Source organism: Charadrius vociferus, unplaced genomic scaffold (assembly GCF_000708025.1).
Source record: "Charadrius vociferus isolate BGI_N301 unplaced genomic scaffold, ASM70802v2 scaffold332, whole genome shotgun sequence".
Classification (NCBI taxonomy): domain Eukaryota; kingdom Metazoa; phylum Chordata; class Aves; order Charadriiformes; family Charadriidae; genus Charadrius; species Charadrius vociferus.
The window spans coordinates 3,069,630-3,083,741 of record NW_009647418.1 but is presented as its reverse complement, the minus strand read 5'-3'; the positions used below and the strand labels follow the sequence as shown (position 1 = coordinate 3,083,741).

Sequence of the window (14,112 nt, the reverse complement as noted above, 5' to 3'; positions counted from 1 at the left end):
AGGCTGTGAAGTACTAACCATCCTTTTCAGTCTGATGGAAACCTGCTGTTACCCTGAGGAGCACAACTTTTTTCATGTTCCCTTTAGATCTTACCCAACCTGAACTTGCGCTCCCCTTGTTCTACCTTTGACTCTGCTGAGTTCTCTTAATGAAATGGCAAGAAAACCAGCTGGCCTTGAGGATTCTCGCACAGATGACTCTGTCTTGGGCTAGCAGTCTCAGGGATCCCCACCACCACTTCTACTTGGCTGTCAGTCTGGTGAATGTACGCTGTGTTTAGGCACCAAGTTGCAGCACGCTTTGGGCTTTCTTGGTTCAGGCTGTCTATGGGCAGTGGAAAAAATGTTACTATGAAGAATTGCTCAATTAGATTTTAGAGAACAAGTGTCCGTGGTGGCAATGAAGAGGTTAAACATAGAACAGGATTGCTCATGGAGCTGCATTTTATGCAGTGGATACTGAAAAACTGGACAGTAGGGAGGAACGCGCAGTATGTAGCAGTGCTTCACTCTGTGTGAGTTTCTGTGCATGTGCCTATTAAAATGCAGTAAGAAAGGTAGCAAGCATATGTTTTAAGTATTTTGAGCAGTCGCTATGGTAACTATATAAATTCTAGCAAGTGTGTTAGTCAATTGGGTTAGTGAATCTGTGGCTGCATGTGACACACTTTGCAAAATTAATGAATACTCTTTCATGAATGATTTATCCTGACATCGAAAGGTTAAAGTGTCTTGTACTAAAGATGCTGAGGGGTACTTTTCTATATTGATCCATAAATAATTAGCTGTTTGTAATTAGTTAAAGATTCCCAGTCAGATACCGAGCTTGGGGAACTTTTCTGGCTTCAAATTATTTGTTATGGTATTTTGGTAGCCTCAGACCTGCCCAGGCATTTTAACTTCATTGGAAAAAGTGTAGAAACATCTACTAGCTCAGCTGGGCCATCATGTATTAAAGGTATGCAAGAAGTCTGCTCTGAGGCTGAGAGAGTGAGTGGATTGCTGGAGAAATGTTGACGAGAGAAGGGGTGTCCTTTCTCCCCTTCTACCACAAAGCTGCTCAAGGCGTGATCCATGACTCAGTGCAGCTGCAACAGGGGTTTAGAAGCTGCACAACTCCCCAACATCTAGTCCTTTACTTTTCTCTCTTTTAAATCCACTTCTGTTTTGGTCTGTACAAAAATCACTCATCTCTCCACAGCCAACCAGGAAACTAAAAGGGAGGAGAGATGTAGGGTTTATGCTCACAATCTCGGAGCATTCCACAAATGTTGAAGGATTTTCTGAGTAAAACATTTCTCAAAATTTCCATATTCTTTTTTCCCTCTCTTTTTTTTTTTTTTTGTCACCAGTTTGTACAGATGTAAGGAGTTCACACAGGCTGTCTCTGTGTAGGAAGCAGACAAAAATTCTCAGAAACGGGGGGTATACTTTGTGCTGCTGCTGAAATTGCTGGGTTTGACTTGCCTGCAGGAAAAATGTGACCATACCCCTATAATACTATGGCTGCTCAGCAGTCGTATAACGGCCACTTTCCTTGAGAGAGACATTTTAATTTGCTTTAAGACTTCCTAATGTATGTCTCTACACCCTTCTAGTATCTATTTTTCGTATTAATAAACTTGTCTGAAGCTCAAGCAAAAAGATACCAATTAATCTTAAACCTGGAATGCTTAACAGCACTGCAGTACATGAAAGGAGAAGGTAACTTGTCAGAAAACACAGAGGAGAAAATTTATCTAGGTGAGCTGCATTTGCTTTCTGTGCCAAACCTGAATGTCTGCAAAGTGCTGAAAGTAGTAAAGTTTCCATTATAAATGTATGTCTTGTTACCCTTGTGGATGAACCCTGAAAACTTGTGAAATCTAAACAGAGGTTGTGTTCAAGTCAGTTCTGCAGGGCAGTAATTGCTGACTTTGACCATTGAGTAAGAGGAAAGGAGGAGACAGTGAAAAATAATTAATTGGCCTGAAAAATACTTAATTTCTTAACCTTATCAGAAGCTCAGTTACCCCAGTGTTTCTGTGGTGGGGCTTTACAGTTTTGTTGTTGTATACATCATGGTTATTTGTTTTGTTTTGCTTTTCTTAAACCTATGTGTGCATGTCAGTTTGGACCTCAAGAACCTGCAGCAACAATATTTTCAGTTGAAGGCCTTACTAGTTGTAAGGGCTTAAGGTGGCCCCACCAAGTTACAGGTTCAGGATATGGTAACAAACACCAGACGAACAGCTTCAGGGATCAATAATTTATCTCTAAATAATGGTACAGTAACAAATACGGATCAGTAGTACAATTATCCAGGTCAGAACAACAGCAAATCCAGTAATTCACCAATACTGGGCTAAACTGAACAGCCAGGCGCACCAGGGCTTACGGTTCTCTTTGGTGGGCACGAAGCCTGGAAATATCGTATACGGCAATACTGGCCTCACACCTCTCTTGTGCACCCAGGATGTGAAAATACCATATAAAGCAGTAATAGTCCCTCACTAGCTAATACGCTTGGTCACTGAACAATTTGTGTCTGTGTGCGTGTGTTGTCCTAGTAGAAAATCAATTACTTTGAGGATTTTTAGGCTCTGTACTCTCTCCCACGTTTGTTTTATGATGATAATGATGGTCTGATATGTTATACTAAGGAAACAATCCTTAGTGTATTAACTGTAGTGTTTTTGTACTTGTGTTTTAGCTGGAAGAGGAGAGATCAGTACTCAATAACCAGTTATTAGAGATGAAAAAGAGGTAAGTTGTTTTTTCTGATGGGTGTTTAACTATACAGTCCTACAGAAAACTTCAGAGAACATAATACAAAAACAGTGCTAAGAAAAAGCAGTTCTTTTCTATTGTATCATAGTTTGGCTTACAGATGACATCTTCCCCATTTCTTTATGAAAAGTGAGACAGATATGTAATTGTATTAATATAAGAATGTGTTAAGCAGTGGTATTTACCATTTGCTCTTTAGTTATGCACCTCTTGCATTGTAGTATTCTCTTTTCAGTAACCAGTTTAGTGTTTGGTTTAAGTCTGCTCTGGAATATTGGATTGTCCATCAGTCTGACAAATATGTGTGCATACAGATCTGACCCATCAAATTCTTAAGGAATAATAGAAAAATACAATAATGCTCTTATATACGTTAAAAAAAAAAAAAAAGAAAAGAAAAAAAGAAAAAGAAAAACGCAGTGGTTATTCAGCCTTGAATGGATTGTTCTCATAGTTTTGGGATATTGAGTTCGCTGTGGCAGTAGTTATTGCAGTTCATTCAGCACTGGTTTTAAATGCCAGGAGACTTGTCCTGGGTGTCTGGGGCATCCATTTGTAAACTGTGCTGTTCAATAAATGGTCCCAAATTACAAAATTGACTGTCTTTCTGCAATATATGTATGGAAAGCTAATTGGCTAAATGCCACAATGTCTTTAGGAAAATGTGGGCTTTTCAAAAGCAGTTATACAAATCCTTAGAAAAAGATGCAGCTCTCCATGACACCGAGTGTGTTCCAGGAAAAACAAACAAACCCCTGTTCAGTTTCCTGAATTTAGAGTGGTCGCAACAAAGAACAGTGAGTGGCACTTTGGTATTCATGCACATCCTTAGCTACTCAGTATTATACACTGATCCCTTTTTTATTCCTTAATATTCTGTTATTTCGGAGGTGGGTCATACTCTGTTCTAGCTCGCACTCTTCTAAAGGACAGCAGGCACACAGGGTATTACACAAGCTGAAGCTTCCTCAGAGAATGTAAGAGTTGGGTCAGTTGTTGTACAGAGACGCAGGTGAACAGCTGAACCTCCAGCTTTAAGCAGCCTTGGGAGCTGGATCACTCAGCCTTTAGCTGCATAGAATAGCATAAGTGTAAGTTATTTTTGTAAGATGAGGTGAAGAAGATGAGAGAAATCTTTAGCTGGTGCAAAGACCATTTGATACCCACAATAATTATTATGTCTACACCAACTGAGGATCACCTCCAGCATATCTGATGTGAAGGGAGGGGAAAGGATGATACTCGTGCTGCTGACAGCTTAGAATGCTGTTTACAGCCTGTCATTTAACATGTTTTAAAACATGTTTAAAAGTTACTTGAGGAAAGGAATGAGGGAGTGGAGACCCAAGATTCATTCAGTACTTCCCAGCAGTTCTATTTTGTAGCATACATATTAAAAGAGAAATTCTGTAGTGAGTTATGAAAAGCAAGGTGTATGGCTCTGATTTTCTTTCTCCTGTTTTAACTCTGTGTGAGCTGCCTGAAATAACTTAGATATTTATGAAATATTAAAGTGAGTTTTAACATTACTTCACCTTCAGTCAGTTACACTGAGATGCCCAAGTTTGGCTTAATGACGTTTCTCAACAGTGTTGAATGAACTCCAATGAAAATGGTAAAACAAGTAGTAGAAACAGTTGACCTCGCTGAAGCAGACTGCAGGCCACTAGGGCTTAAAATACATCTGACCTTTTTTGGAAGAAAAAAGGTTAGGCTGAATGAAGAGCTAATTAAATAAAAAAGAGTGTCTCCAAATTCTCAAATTCCACTGAAGTTGCTTGAGCGATGATTTCTTCCTTTTATCTTAAGAATTTGAGATATAGGAAAAAAAGACATCTTTTTGTTTCAATTAGGTCAAATCTCTAGCAGTAGTTTTCTCACCTTCCTTCCACCCACAGGAATTCTCTTCCTGTATTCTAGCAACTCCCTCTACGAAATAGTCGGGCTAGGGGTGACAGGAATTTGATATTTATGAATCTAAGGGGGTTCTATGTTACTTCAGCTCATTAGGTTCATTGTGGGTTGCTAACTGTCTTACTGTCTTTGAGCTTGCGCTATTTATCGATACTCATTTCATTCCTCTCTCTTCCCTTTCCTACCCTTGCTTCCTTTGCTATATCTGTGTGTCTTTAATGGTAAGACTCAAGAAAGTCTATCCACGTTACAATAAATAATTTTAATTTTTTTTTAAGTAAAGTTGTTGTACATATTTTGGCTGCCTTTGTCCCTTGGTGTCTTGCTTTTGTTTTGTAAAATACTCAGCAATATATATATATTTAAAAAAAAAAGTCTATATTTTTTACCAAAACTACAGAGCCCCTTGGTGCAAATTTAGTTCTTCCTTACAGTATTTTGCATTTCTACTCCATGTTTCTAACGTGGTTCTTGTTATCTTGCATTTTTAAAGCTTGCCCAGTAACACTTTAAGGTATTTGCTTCATTCTTAGAATTTCTTATTTTTGTAGTAAGGGAAGAATCTGGGTGATTTTTCTAATGTTAAAGCAAAAGAAAAACCTCTCTCTCCCATGACTTCCACACACTGCTCAAAATATACTTTAATCTCGTCAAAAAAGTGAAATTTTTAAAGTTATTTTTATTGTGTTTTTTTAATCCCTGCTGGCAAGCAGATACTTTGGACTTGAATAGGCAGGGAAAAAGTTTAAGTTCACTGAATCAATTTCTTTTTTTTTTTTCCCCTGATAAAAGAAATACTTTCCACAGGATTATTCTTGCAAATTATCACTATGTAGTTATTTCACATTCAACATGTGTTCCTTATGTTTACTATCTCTCATATGATTCATACTACAAACGATACTGAAGCTGAGAGCATCAGTGGGGAAGACTCTCAGCTGGTGAAGAAAAAAAAAAAAAAAAAAAGCATGGTTCCTGCAGAGACTGCCCTGTAAAAGAAAAAAACCCCAATGCTACAGTACAGGGATCTTTCCCCCCCCTCTTGTTTTCTCTCCTCTTTTCTTCTCTTGTTTCTCTCCCCTTGTGTAATAGTATTTGAGATTCCTGTATTGAATTTGTACATATATATTTATATGCTTACAAACTGTTTGCCTCTTTCAACGACCTAAATGCCTGTGGTGGTTGAAATCAAGCCCAATAAATGGCAAGTTAACCATATTTGTACAAAAAGCATGTTTGGTCTTGATCTCCAAGATGAAGATCTGACCAAAAAGTGAAAACATGGGCTAAATAACAAGCTCTTGAGCACAAGATGAGTCACTGGGGTTTCCACCTGCCCTTTGCAGCAGCGCATATAGCAAAGGGAAGCCCAAGTGAAGTCTCGGGTACAAGAGAGCTCGTGAGCAGCAACTTCCAGATGTACTTTCCCATTTTCCCAGCCTTAAGTAAACGCTGGCTTTGCAGCTCAGTGGATTGGAGAGGGCAGCTGTGCTCTGTCGGCCGTGTCCCATGCATTGGTGGCACATTTCTTTCCCACACCACCACCCTGCACTTTTGATCCAATTCAGCAAAGCATTTTAAAAGATGGGTTAGGCTAGAGCGTGTGGCTGAAAAACACAGAGATTGCTGTCATGCTTTTAGTGCTTTGCTGAATCGGGGTTGGTGAGGAAATCTATGAAATGCCATTGCTCTTTTGGGTTTTATTAACAGGAGTATAACTTGTATTTGAAGGCAAGATCATGCAGTCTGCAATTTGTCATGTTTCTGCTTATATTAATTCTCTCATTGTAAAAAGTATACCAAAACCAAAAATCAACTTTTTGGTTCTTGTTTGGTAGCTGTATCAGCTTTTATACACCCCAGATTCTCCACTTGCTGCTTCCATTCCTGAGTATAATCTTAACAATGAAAGAATTGCATTAATTGTGCTCTCATTGTTGAGTTTCCTATTTATCTTGAGTCGGTGAGATTTATTGTAGTTCACGGTCTGGGTATCATGGCTCTCACTAACTGTACATACTGTGGATATGAAAATTTTTCCATTTGAACTAATAGCTGTCCCCTGCGTACGGAGCGTCATCGCACAAGGACACGTTCTGCCCTTGGTCACTTTGAACAGTCCTAAGAGAGTGTAGTGTAGTTACATAAATGAAATCGTTATGTCACTTGGTATCTTTGAAGTATTGGCTACTCCGTGCTTTTTGTGTTGTGCGTATGCATTCAGGTAGCCTTGTGTGTCTTCAGCACTCTTGGCTAGCAAGAAGAGAAGCAGCTCACTGCTGTGGCAGTGAGACTGCGATCATCTCAAACCAAAATGTATAGAATTGCATAGAAAACTAGCTACACCTGCAGAAGCTCGGAGAGTTGACACCTAGTTGCTGGGCACTGTGTGGTGCTCTGAAAAACAAGCTTCTCTTCTAGATAAGTAAACAAAGATTTCGGGAGTAACTGTCTTTTTTAAACAAACAAAAAAACTTTCTGCTTGTAAGGAACTTCCGTAGCAATAGTCCTCGTATCGGAGAATTACTCATCCACGTGTATTGTGTGACCTGTCAGGAATACTCAGTAACTTCAGTTTGAGGATGTCATAGCTACGATGCCTTAAGAAGACTGCCAGGACAGGATTTATAGGCAGAAGTCATATCTCTTATTAAATCACCCGAAAAGGTTGGGAAAACTGGACATGTGTACAGAGAAAGGGGTTGTGCCTGCTCTGGAGGATTTCTTTTTAACCCTTCTTCCATGAAGTAAAACAAATCCCACATGGTTTTGTGCTGAAACAGTATTTTTTAAAGGCCCAGAAACTCTCAAAGTATGTGTTTCAGGAAATAATGACATCACTGAAATTAGTGAGGACCAGCTGATATTTCCAGCATCATCAATGCTTTGCATGACAACTTGTATAATGAGCTTTGCATGTATGTTTTGTTGCTTGTTAATAATTTTCAAGAAGTAACAAAACTCTGAAGTTAGGTTTTGTGGAATATTGTGCAACGTGTTTGTTTATCCTGTATCTCCCCAGTCTATTGCTTCTTTAAATTCAAATGGCTACGATGATATGCAGATTCTGGCATGTACTACCTAGGTAAACGTTTTGCTTTGTTTCCACAGTTGTAACATCTTAAATGTTTATAGATATATAAAATCTTAGTCAAGTACAGAATTTAAATTTGCTTTTTAAGAACCACTTCTTACAGTAGTCTAATACTTGAAATTAAATTAAACTTCTTTAGGCAACTACAATAATCTATTCTTTAGATGATTCCTGGTTGTATTTGGTTTTCTTTTAGAGAATCAACATTAAAAAAAGAAATCGATGAAGAAAGAGCATCTTTACAAAAATCCATCAGTGCTACTAGTGCCTTGATCACACAAAAAGATGAGGAACTGGAAAAACTCAGAAATGAGGTAAATGAAGAACAGTGGGATGCTTCGTAATTTCAGATTAAGTTATTGCTAGAAGCATATGGCTTTGTATGCTGGCTACTGAAGACTTGGCTAATTCTTATTCTTTATTAATTCAGCATAGTTAAACCTTAGAATTGAATCTTTAGGTATCTGTGCCTACTTAGGTGACTTCTGGTGTGTATTTAGCCCTTACTAGTAAGGATGTTGCCTTGGTGTTCTGACTTCATTCTGGAAGGTCTAAGCATTCTTAAATAATTCTTACAGATCACAGTGCTCCGTGGAGAAAACGCTTCTGCAAAAACCTTGCAGTCAGTGGTTAAGTCACTGGAGTCTGATAAATTGAAACTTGAGGAAAAGGTGAAGAACTTGGAGCAAAAACTCAAGGAAAACAACGAACAGCCTTTAACTGTAACTAGCTCCTCAGGTAAAAGAGACAGCCTCTTTACTGTCTCTGTGCCTTCAGCATTTATTCTTGTAGATTTCTGCAACTTTTAAACTGTTTACTGATAACTGTTAACTGATAGTTAAAAGGAAGTTTAACTAACTGAACCTCCTGAGACACGTGACTTTCCTGTTGTAGGACACACGTAAGACTTGAATGAGGGCATTCTGACCAGTGGCAAAGTGTGAAAGCTACCAACGGTGGCAGTTTACACCAGGGCGGAGGGCAGTTTGACTTGAAATGAAACATGTGCATATGCCACAAAACTTCATCCTGTTTATGGTGTGGCTTCTGTGCACGAGCCTCTCTCAGATTGGTTTTGTTTTTCCTTGCTGTAGCTGCAAAGTGATGTAACAAAACCACCTACCCAAGCACAGGACTGGGAATTCCATGTTCTAGACACTCGTGCTTACCTCATGATGAGTTTCTTAAGCTTCATACCGCTATAGTCTCATCACTGCAACAGAGGAGCATTCCCTTGCAGATTTATTAGCTTCAGATGTCACCTATACATACACTTTTTGTATTTTAATAAGTTATGTGTAATATTGAATATGCTTCTGTAACTCACCAGTCAAAAAATCACACCAAAAATATACACCTTTACTGAAGCTTATACTGAGTGACGAGAAAGCAGTGAGAATAAGATGTTTTGGAGACTACAGGCTATTACATTATTTCAGTCTCTGTCTAAGCCATTGTATGTTTCATAATTTAGATTATTGGATACTTATACTTTGTTTGGTTTGGTTTTGTTTTTTTTCTTTAAAGGTGACATTGCTGCTAATCTACTTCAAGATGAAATTGCAAAAGAGAAGCAGGTACTTGATCTGAAACATCAGCATGCTAAAACAGCAGTGTGTCTATAGACAGAGTGAAATGTTTTTGTAAAGACAGCTCCTAATCAGATTTTGTACATCAGAATTATAATGGGCAGATTTATCTTGTAACCTTCCGCTTCGGAGGAGAAATACTAATGGCAGGAAATATTAAGAATCAAGTGATGAGTGATACTGGAGAAATAGTTCAGGTTATTGGAACGTGAGGAAGCAAGCAGGAAAGCAGGGGTGGTGATTTTTGACCTGCAGCCTGTTGGTGAGGTCCAGCCCAGCAGAGCACACTCAAACTGCTTATTGGCATTCTTTCCAAAGGTTTCTTAGATGTGAACAAGGAATAAGGTGTGGCCCACCTGAATCTGTGGTGCTTGCCATCTTTGAGAAATGGGCTACCTTACCTCATGTGCTACGTCTAAGCTTCTGCAGTTGGAAATGTTGATCTTTGCTTCTTAACTGCAGAACTTTACTCAGGATGAGGGTTGGCGGCAATGGGGCAAGGATTCTGCTCAGTGAGCATGTGCTTGGTAACAGGAAAAACGTGTATCAAGGAGTATGATAATCATAATTGAACATGTGAAGCGCTGCTGTGCAACAGGCAACCAATGACAACAAATGCCTAGGAAACATGATTAGAATAGAAGCACCTTCTGCACATTATAGAAGTCCTTTTTAGATCTCTAATGTCAGTCCTATTGATTAAAAAATGTTCTTCCTAGTCTGTACAAAGATCAAAAGTTGTGCAATTAACGCACACTAATCGCCAATCTTTTTCTGTTTTTCTGCCTCCTTGAATTCACCTGCTGATGGCAACCCTTCCTTCTGATCAGCATGAGGTTTGTTCCACTTCTTGGCTTCCTTTATTTTGTTCACTATGGTAATTTGCTAAGCATTACTTGATTACATTCAGCAGTGCTGCTGCAGTGCTGGCCTACTGGTCTCTGGGGCTCAAACTAGCTTTGGGAGATGTCGTATGGGTGTACTGCGCTGTCCCACTGCCCCTCCAGGACAGCTCTGAGAGTACTCCCTAGAGCTGCAGGTTCAGAGAAGCAGAGACGCTGTTCTCATCAGAATTGCACAACTGGATTTATCGCTCTATCGGTGGTGGGTTGAGACCCACTGATGTCTCAGACGTATTGGCTGGGCACAACTACCCAGCCCCCTGCACAGAAATCACCCTGAGGGTCTCAGAGTTCCCTGGGGAAGTTCCTATCCCTTGTTCTTTCAGTGTCCATATGTGATCTCTGTAATACAGTGATCCAGTAGTAGGAGTTAATGCATGTGTCAGTTTGAGGGTTATTCCTTTGTTGCTCGCTTTCTCTGAGGTGCAGACCTCAACCTGCTGACTGTCCTTGTTCTTGAACTATCATAGATTGACTTCCTGAATTCAGTGATAGTAGATCTGCAAAGGAGAAACGAAGAATTGAACCTGAAAATACAAAGAATGTGTGAAGCAGCCCTCAATGGCAACGAAGAGGAGATAAATAACTATGACAGGTATAAATCCTAAAGGAAAACCTTGGTTTGTGTTTTGGGAACTGTTGGTAGCAGTCAGTTCTGTCAGCTGCACAATGCACCAGCCTGATTTCAGCTATCAGGAAAGACAAACGTAGCTTTCCCTAGAATTTAGGGTGATTGAATCCCGCCTTCTTAAGTCCATTACTACGTATCTGGTAGTGCAAAATGATCCTCTGCAGTTATCAGTCACACACAGTGATGTATTGTAATATATTTCTTGTCAGTCTTGGTTGGGTTTGGCCCGTTCCAAATCAAGAAGAGTCTTTGTTCTCAAGAGGCCAGTAGCTGCATTGAGATGGGGAGATCCAGTCCAGAGAAATAGAGCTAAAACCTATTCGATATATTGTGACTTCAGATCTTTTCTATCAAGAGAAAAGACAAACTAGTTTACATGTGGTTTTTCTAAATATAGTCAGGATTTGTGCAAATATTTATACAAACAGAGAGGTCTGTTTAGTAAATATTACAGTATAAGGGATTATGGGGGTACTGCAAGGTAGTCAAGATGTCAGAAGATCTTCAGAAGGGGTTTTGTAATTAGTTGTTGTTGTTGTTGACCACTGTGGTGTTTCCTTAGTCTCAATAATTCTGAGACAGCTTATCAGGCAGGGCAGGGCAGCAGGTCTTTCTCCTTTATGAAGGAGAAGTACCCTGCTTGACTTGCGCTGGTGCTGATCTTGCAGTGAGGAAGAAAGCTTGTCAAAGAAGAAACCTCGTCTCTTCTGCGATATCTGCGGCTGCTTTGATCTTCACGACACTGAAGACTGTCCGACCCAGGCACAGATGCTGGAGGAGCCGCCCCACTCAGCTTACCATGGCAGCAGGAGAGAAGAACGCCCCTATTGCGATACCTGTGAGATGTTTGGGCACTGGACGGCTGACTGCAATGACGACGAGACCTTCTAATGCAACGCACAGCACAGAACAGACTGTCTTTCCACCCTAATTGGACGATTTATGCCACCAGCATTTGTGTGTGCTGAATGTCAGGAAAGGGGACAGTGTTTCTTGACCCCCTCGCTCCCATTCCCCTTGCCCATCCACTCCAGAATCAGTAAATTCATAAATATTTTGCTCCTCCACTAATAAATACCCTATCTCCCTTTAATAAACTTAAGTCAAATATAAATAAATGATTTAACAAATTACTTTATGCTATTTCTTCCCAGGTTCTGGGTTTTTCCCCACTCTTAACAAGAAATGCCCCCATGCTGTTGCAACTATTGATGGGAAAACGTGTATAGGAACGAAGCACTATAGTTATATTAAAGCTTATTTAAATACCTTAAAATTATGCTGTTAATTTTCATATTTGCACTAAACCATTTTAAGGCTGAATTTGTACATTTAGACTTTTAAGCTTTTTTTGACACTGGACTGGGTTGAGAAATATTTCATCTTTATTTTCATTTATTCATTTGATTGTGATTTTGCTCAGTGAACGCGAGCCCTGTGTTTGCGGTTTGACGACAGTGTGAAACATGACATCATGAAGCAGGTAAGAAATGGAGCTGCTGTGGGGTTGGTTTTTTTTTTAGAAACCCATATGCTGTGCGCACCTAAAACAGTTTGTGGGCCATCCCTTTTTTTGCATTCTTTCAGCTTCTATATAGTGTGTGTGTGTATATATGCATATATATATTAAAGTTCTATTTTGGAAAAAAAAAAAAGTTGTGCTTTCTTTTGTGTCTTTCTGTTCTGTTAGGAATGTAAAGGGCTGTGGGTGGCGACAAACATGCTCTGTGGCTGCACTGTAAATAAATACAAAGAAAAACATTAGCAGCATTATGGGTTGATTTTACTAATGCTTCATGGGAACCCTCCCGCAGCAGGTGCTCAGTAATGTTCAACTAACATTGCTGGTGTCAGCAAATGGGTGGAAGATGGGCAATTTGGTGCAAAGAAGAAGGGGTTTGCATCATAGAATCACAGAATAGTTTGGGTTGGATGGGACCTTTTAAGGGCCATCTAGTCCAACCCAGAGCCTTTTCTTCTCCAGGCTGAACAAGGATGCAGCCCAGGATGTGGTTGGCTTTCTGGGCTATGAGCACACATTGTCAGCTCATGTCCAGCTTTTCATCCACCAGTACCCCTTGGCCTGTATTGATACTTGTGGTTGCTCTGACCCGGGTGCAGGACCTTGCACTTGGCCTTGTTGAACCTCATGAGCTTCACACAGGCCCACTTCTCAAGTGTGCCGACGTCCTTCTGGATGGCATCCTGTTTCTCAGGTGTGTCAGCCGCACCACTCAGCTTGGTGTCATCTGCAAACTTGCTGAGGGTGCACTCGATCCCACTGTCTATGTCATTGATGAAGAACAGTACTGGTCCCAGTATGAAACCCTGATGGACACCACTTGTCACCAATCTCCATCTGGACATTGAGCCATTGACCACTACTCTCTGGATGCAACCATCCCACCAATTCCTTGTCTACCAAACAGTCTACCCGTTAAATCCATATCTAATTTAGAGAGAAGGATGTTTTGGGGGACCATGTTAAAGGCCTTGTTAGAGAGAAGGATGTTTTGGGGGACCACGTTAAAGGCCTTAGAAGTCCAAATAGATGACATCTATAGCTCTTCCCTTGCCCACTGATGTAGTCACTCCATGATAGAAGGCCACTGGGTTGGTCAGGTAGGACTTGTCCTTGGTGAAGCCACGCTCTTTGTCTCAAAGCACCTCCGTGTGCCTTAGCATAGCTTCTAGGAGGATCTGTTCCATAATCTTCCCAGACACAGACGTGAGGCTGACAGGGTGGTAGTTCCCATGGTCTTCCTTTCTAACCTTTTTAAAAATGGGTGCAACGTTTCCCCTTTTCTAGTCCCCGGGGACTTCACCTGACTGCCATGACTCTCCAAATATGGAGAGTGGCTTGGCAACTACATCAGCCAATTCCCTCAGGTCTCTGGGATGCATCTCATCAGGTTCCTCAGGTGGTGATGAACCTGATCTTCTCAAAGAAGATCCCTCAGCAAAGTGGGAGGGACTTCGCTCCTTGCGATCCATCCACTCGAGAGGGGTTGCCAGTGAAGACTGAGGCAAAAATGTTGTTGAGTGCCTCAGCCTTCTCCTAGTCCATTGTTACCGATTTGCCAGTCTCGCTCATCCTGGTGGGGGTGGTTACGCTTTCTCTGACCTGCCATTTCTGGCTGACATACCTGTTCAAGCCCTTGTTATTCTTTGCGCTCCTTGCCCGTCCCTGCACGACCATTGCGCCGCGGTTGT

General features: G+C 40.5%; 2 protein-coding genes across 3 annotated transcripts in view; both read left to right on the top strand.

Annotated features, from left to right (window-relative positions):
- Nucleotides 1-12,059, top strand: part of CLIP1 (CAP-GLY domain containing linker protein 1) — a 58,949-nt gene extending 46,890 nt beyond the window's left edge. For both annotated transcript variants that reach the window (XM_009880293.1, XM_009880292.1), the window contains 7 exons: nucleotides 2,693-2,745; nucleotides 7,974-8,091; nucleotides 8,356-8,515; nucleotides 9,305-9,354; nucleotides 10,197-10,202; nucleotides 10,739-10,863; nucleotides 11,568-12,059. In XM_009880293.1, the coding sequence (XP_009878595.1) occupies nucleotides 2,693-2,745; nucleotides 7,974-8,091; nucleotides 8,356-8,515; nucleotides 9,305-9,354; nucleotides 10,197-10,202; nucleotides 10,739-10,863; nucleotides 11,568-11,790 (735 nt within the window). In that variant the 3' untranslated portion in view covers nucleotides 11,791-12,059. The remainder of the gene's footprint in view (nucleotides 1-2,692; nucleotides 2,746-7,973; nucleotides 8,092-8,355; nucleotides 8,516-9,304; nucleotides 9,355-10,196; nucleotides 10,203-10,738; nucleotides 10,864-11,567) is intronic.
- A 1,767-nt stretch (nucleotides 12,060-13,826) lies between these two features.
- Nucleotides 13,827-14,112, top strand: part of VPS33A (vacuolar protein sorting 33 homolog A (S. cerevisiae)) — an 8,764-nt gene continuing 8,478 nt past the window's right edge. Inside the window, exon 1 of the mRNA XM_009880352.1 lies at nucleotides 13,827-13,863. Coding sequence (XP_009878654.1) covers nucleotides 13,827-13,863 — 37 coding nt within the window. The remainder of the gene's footprint in view (nucleotides 13,864-14,112) is intronic.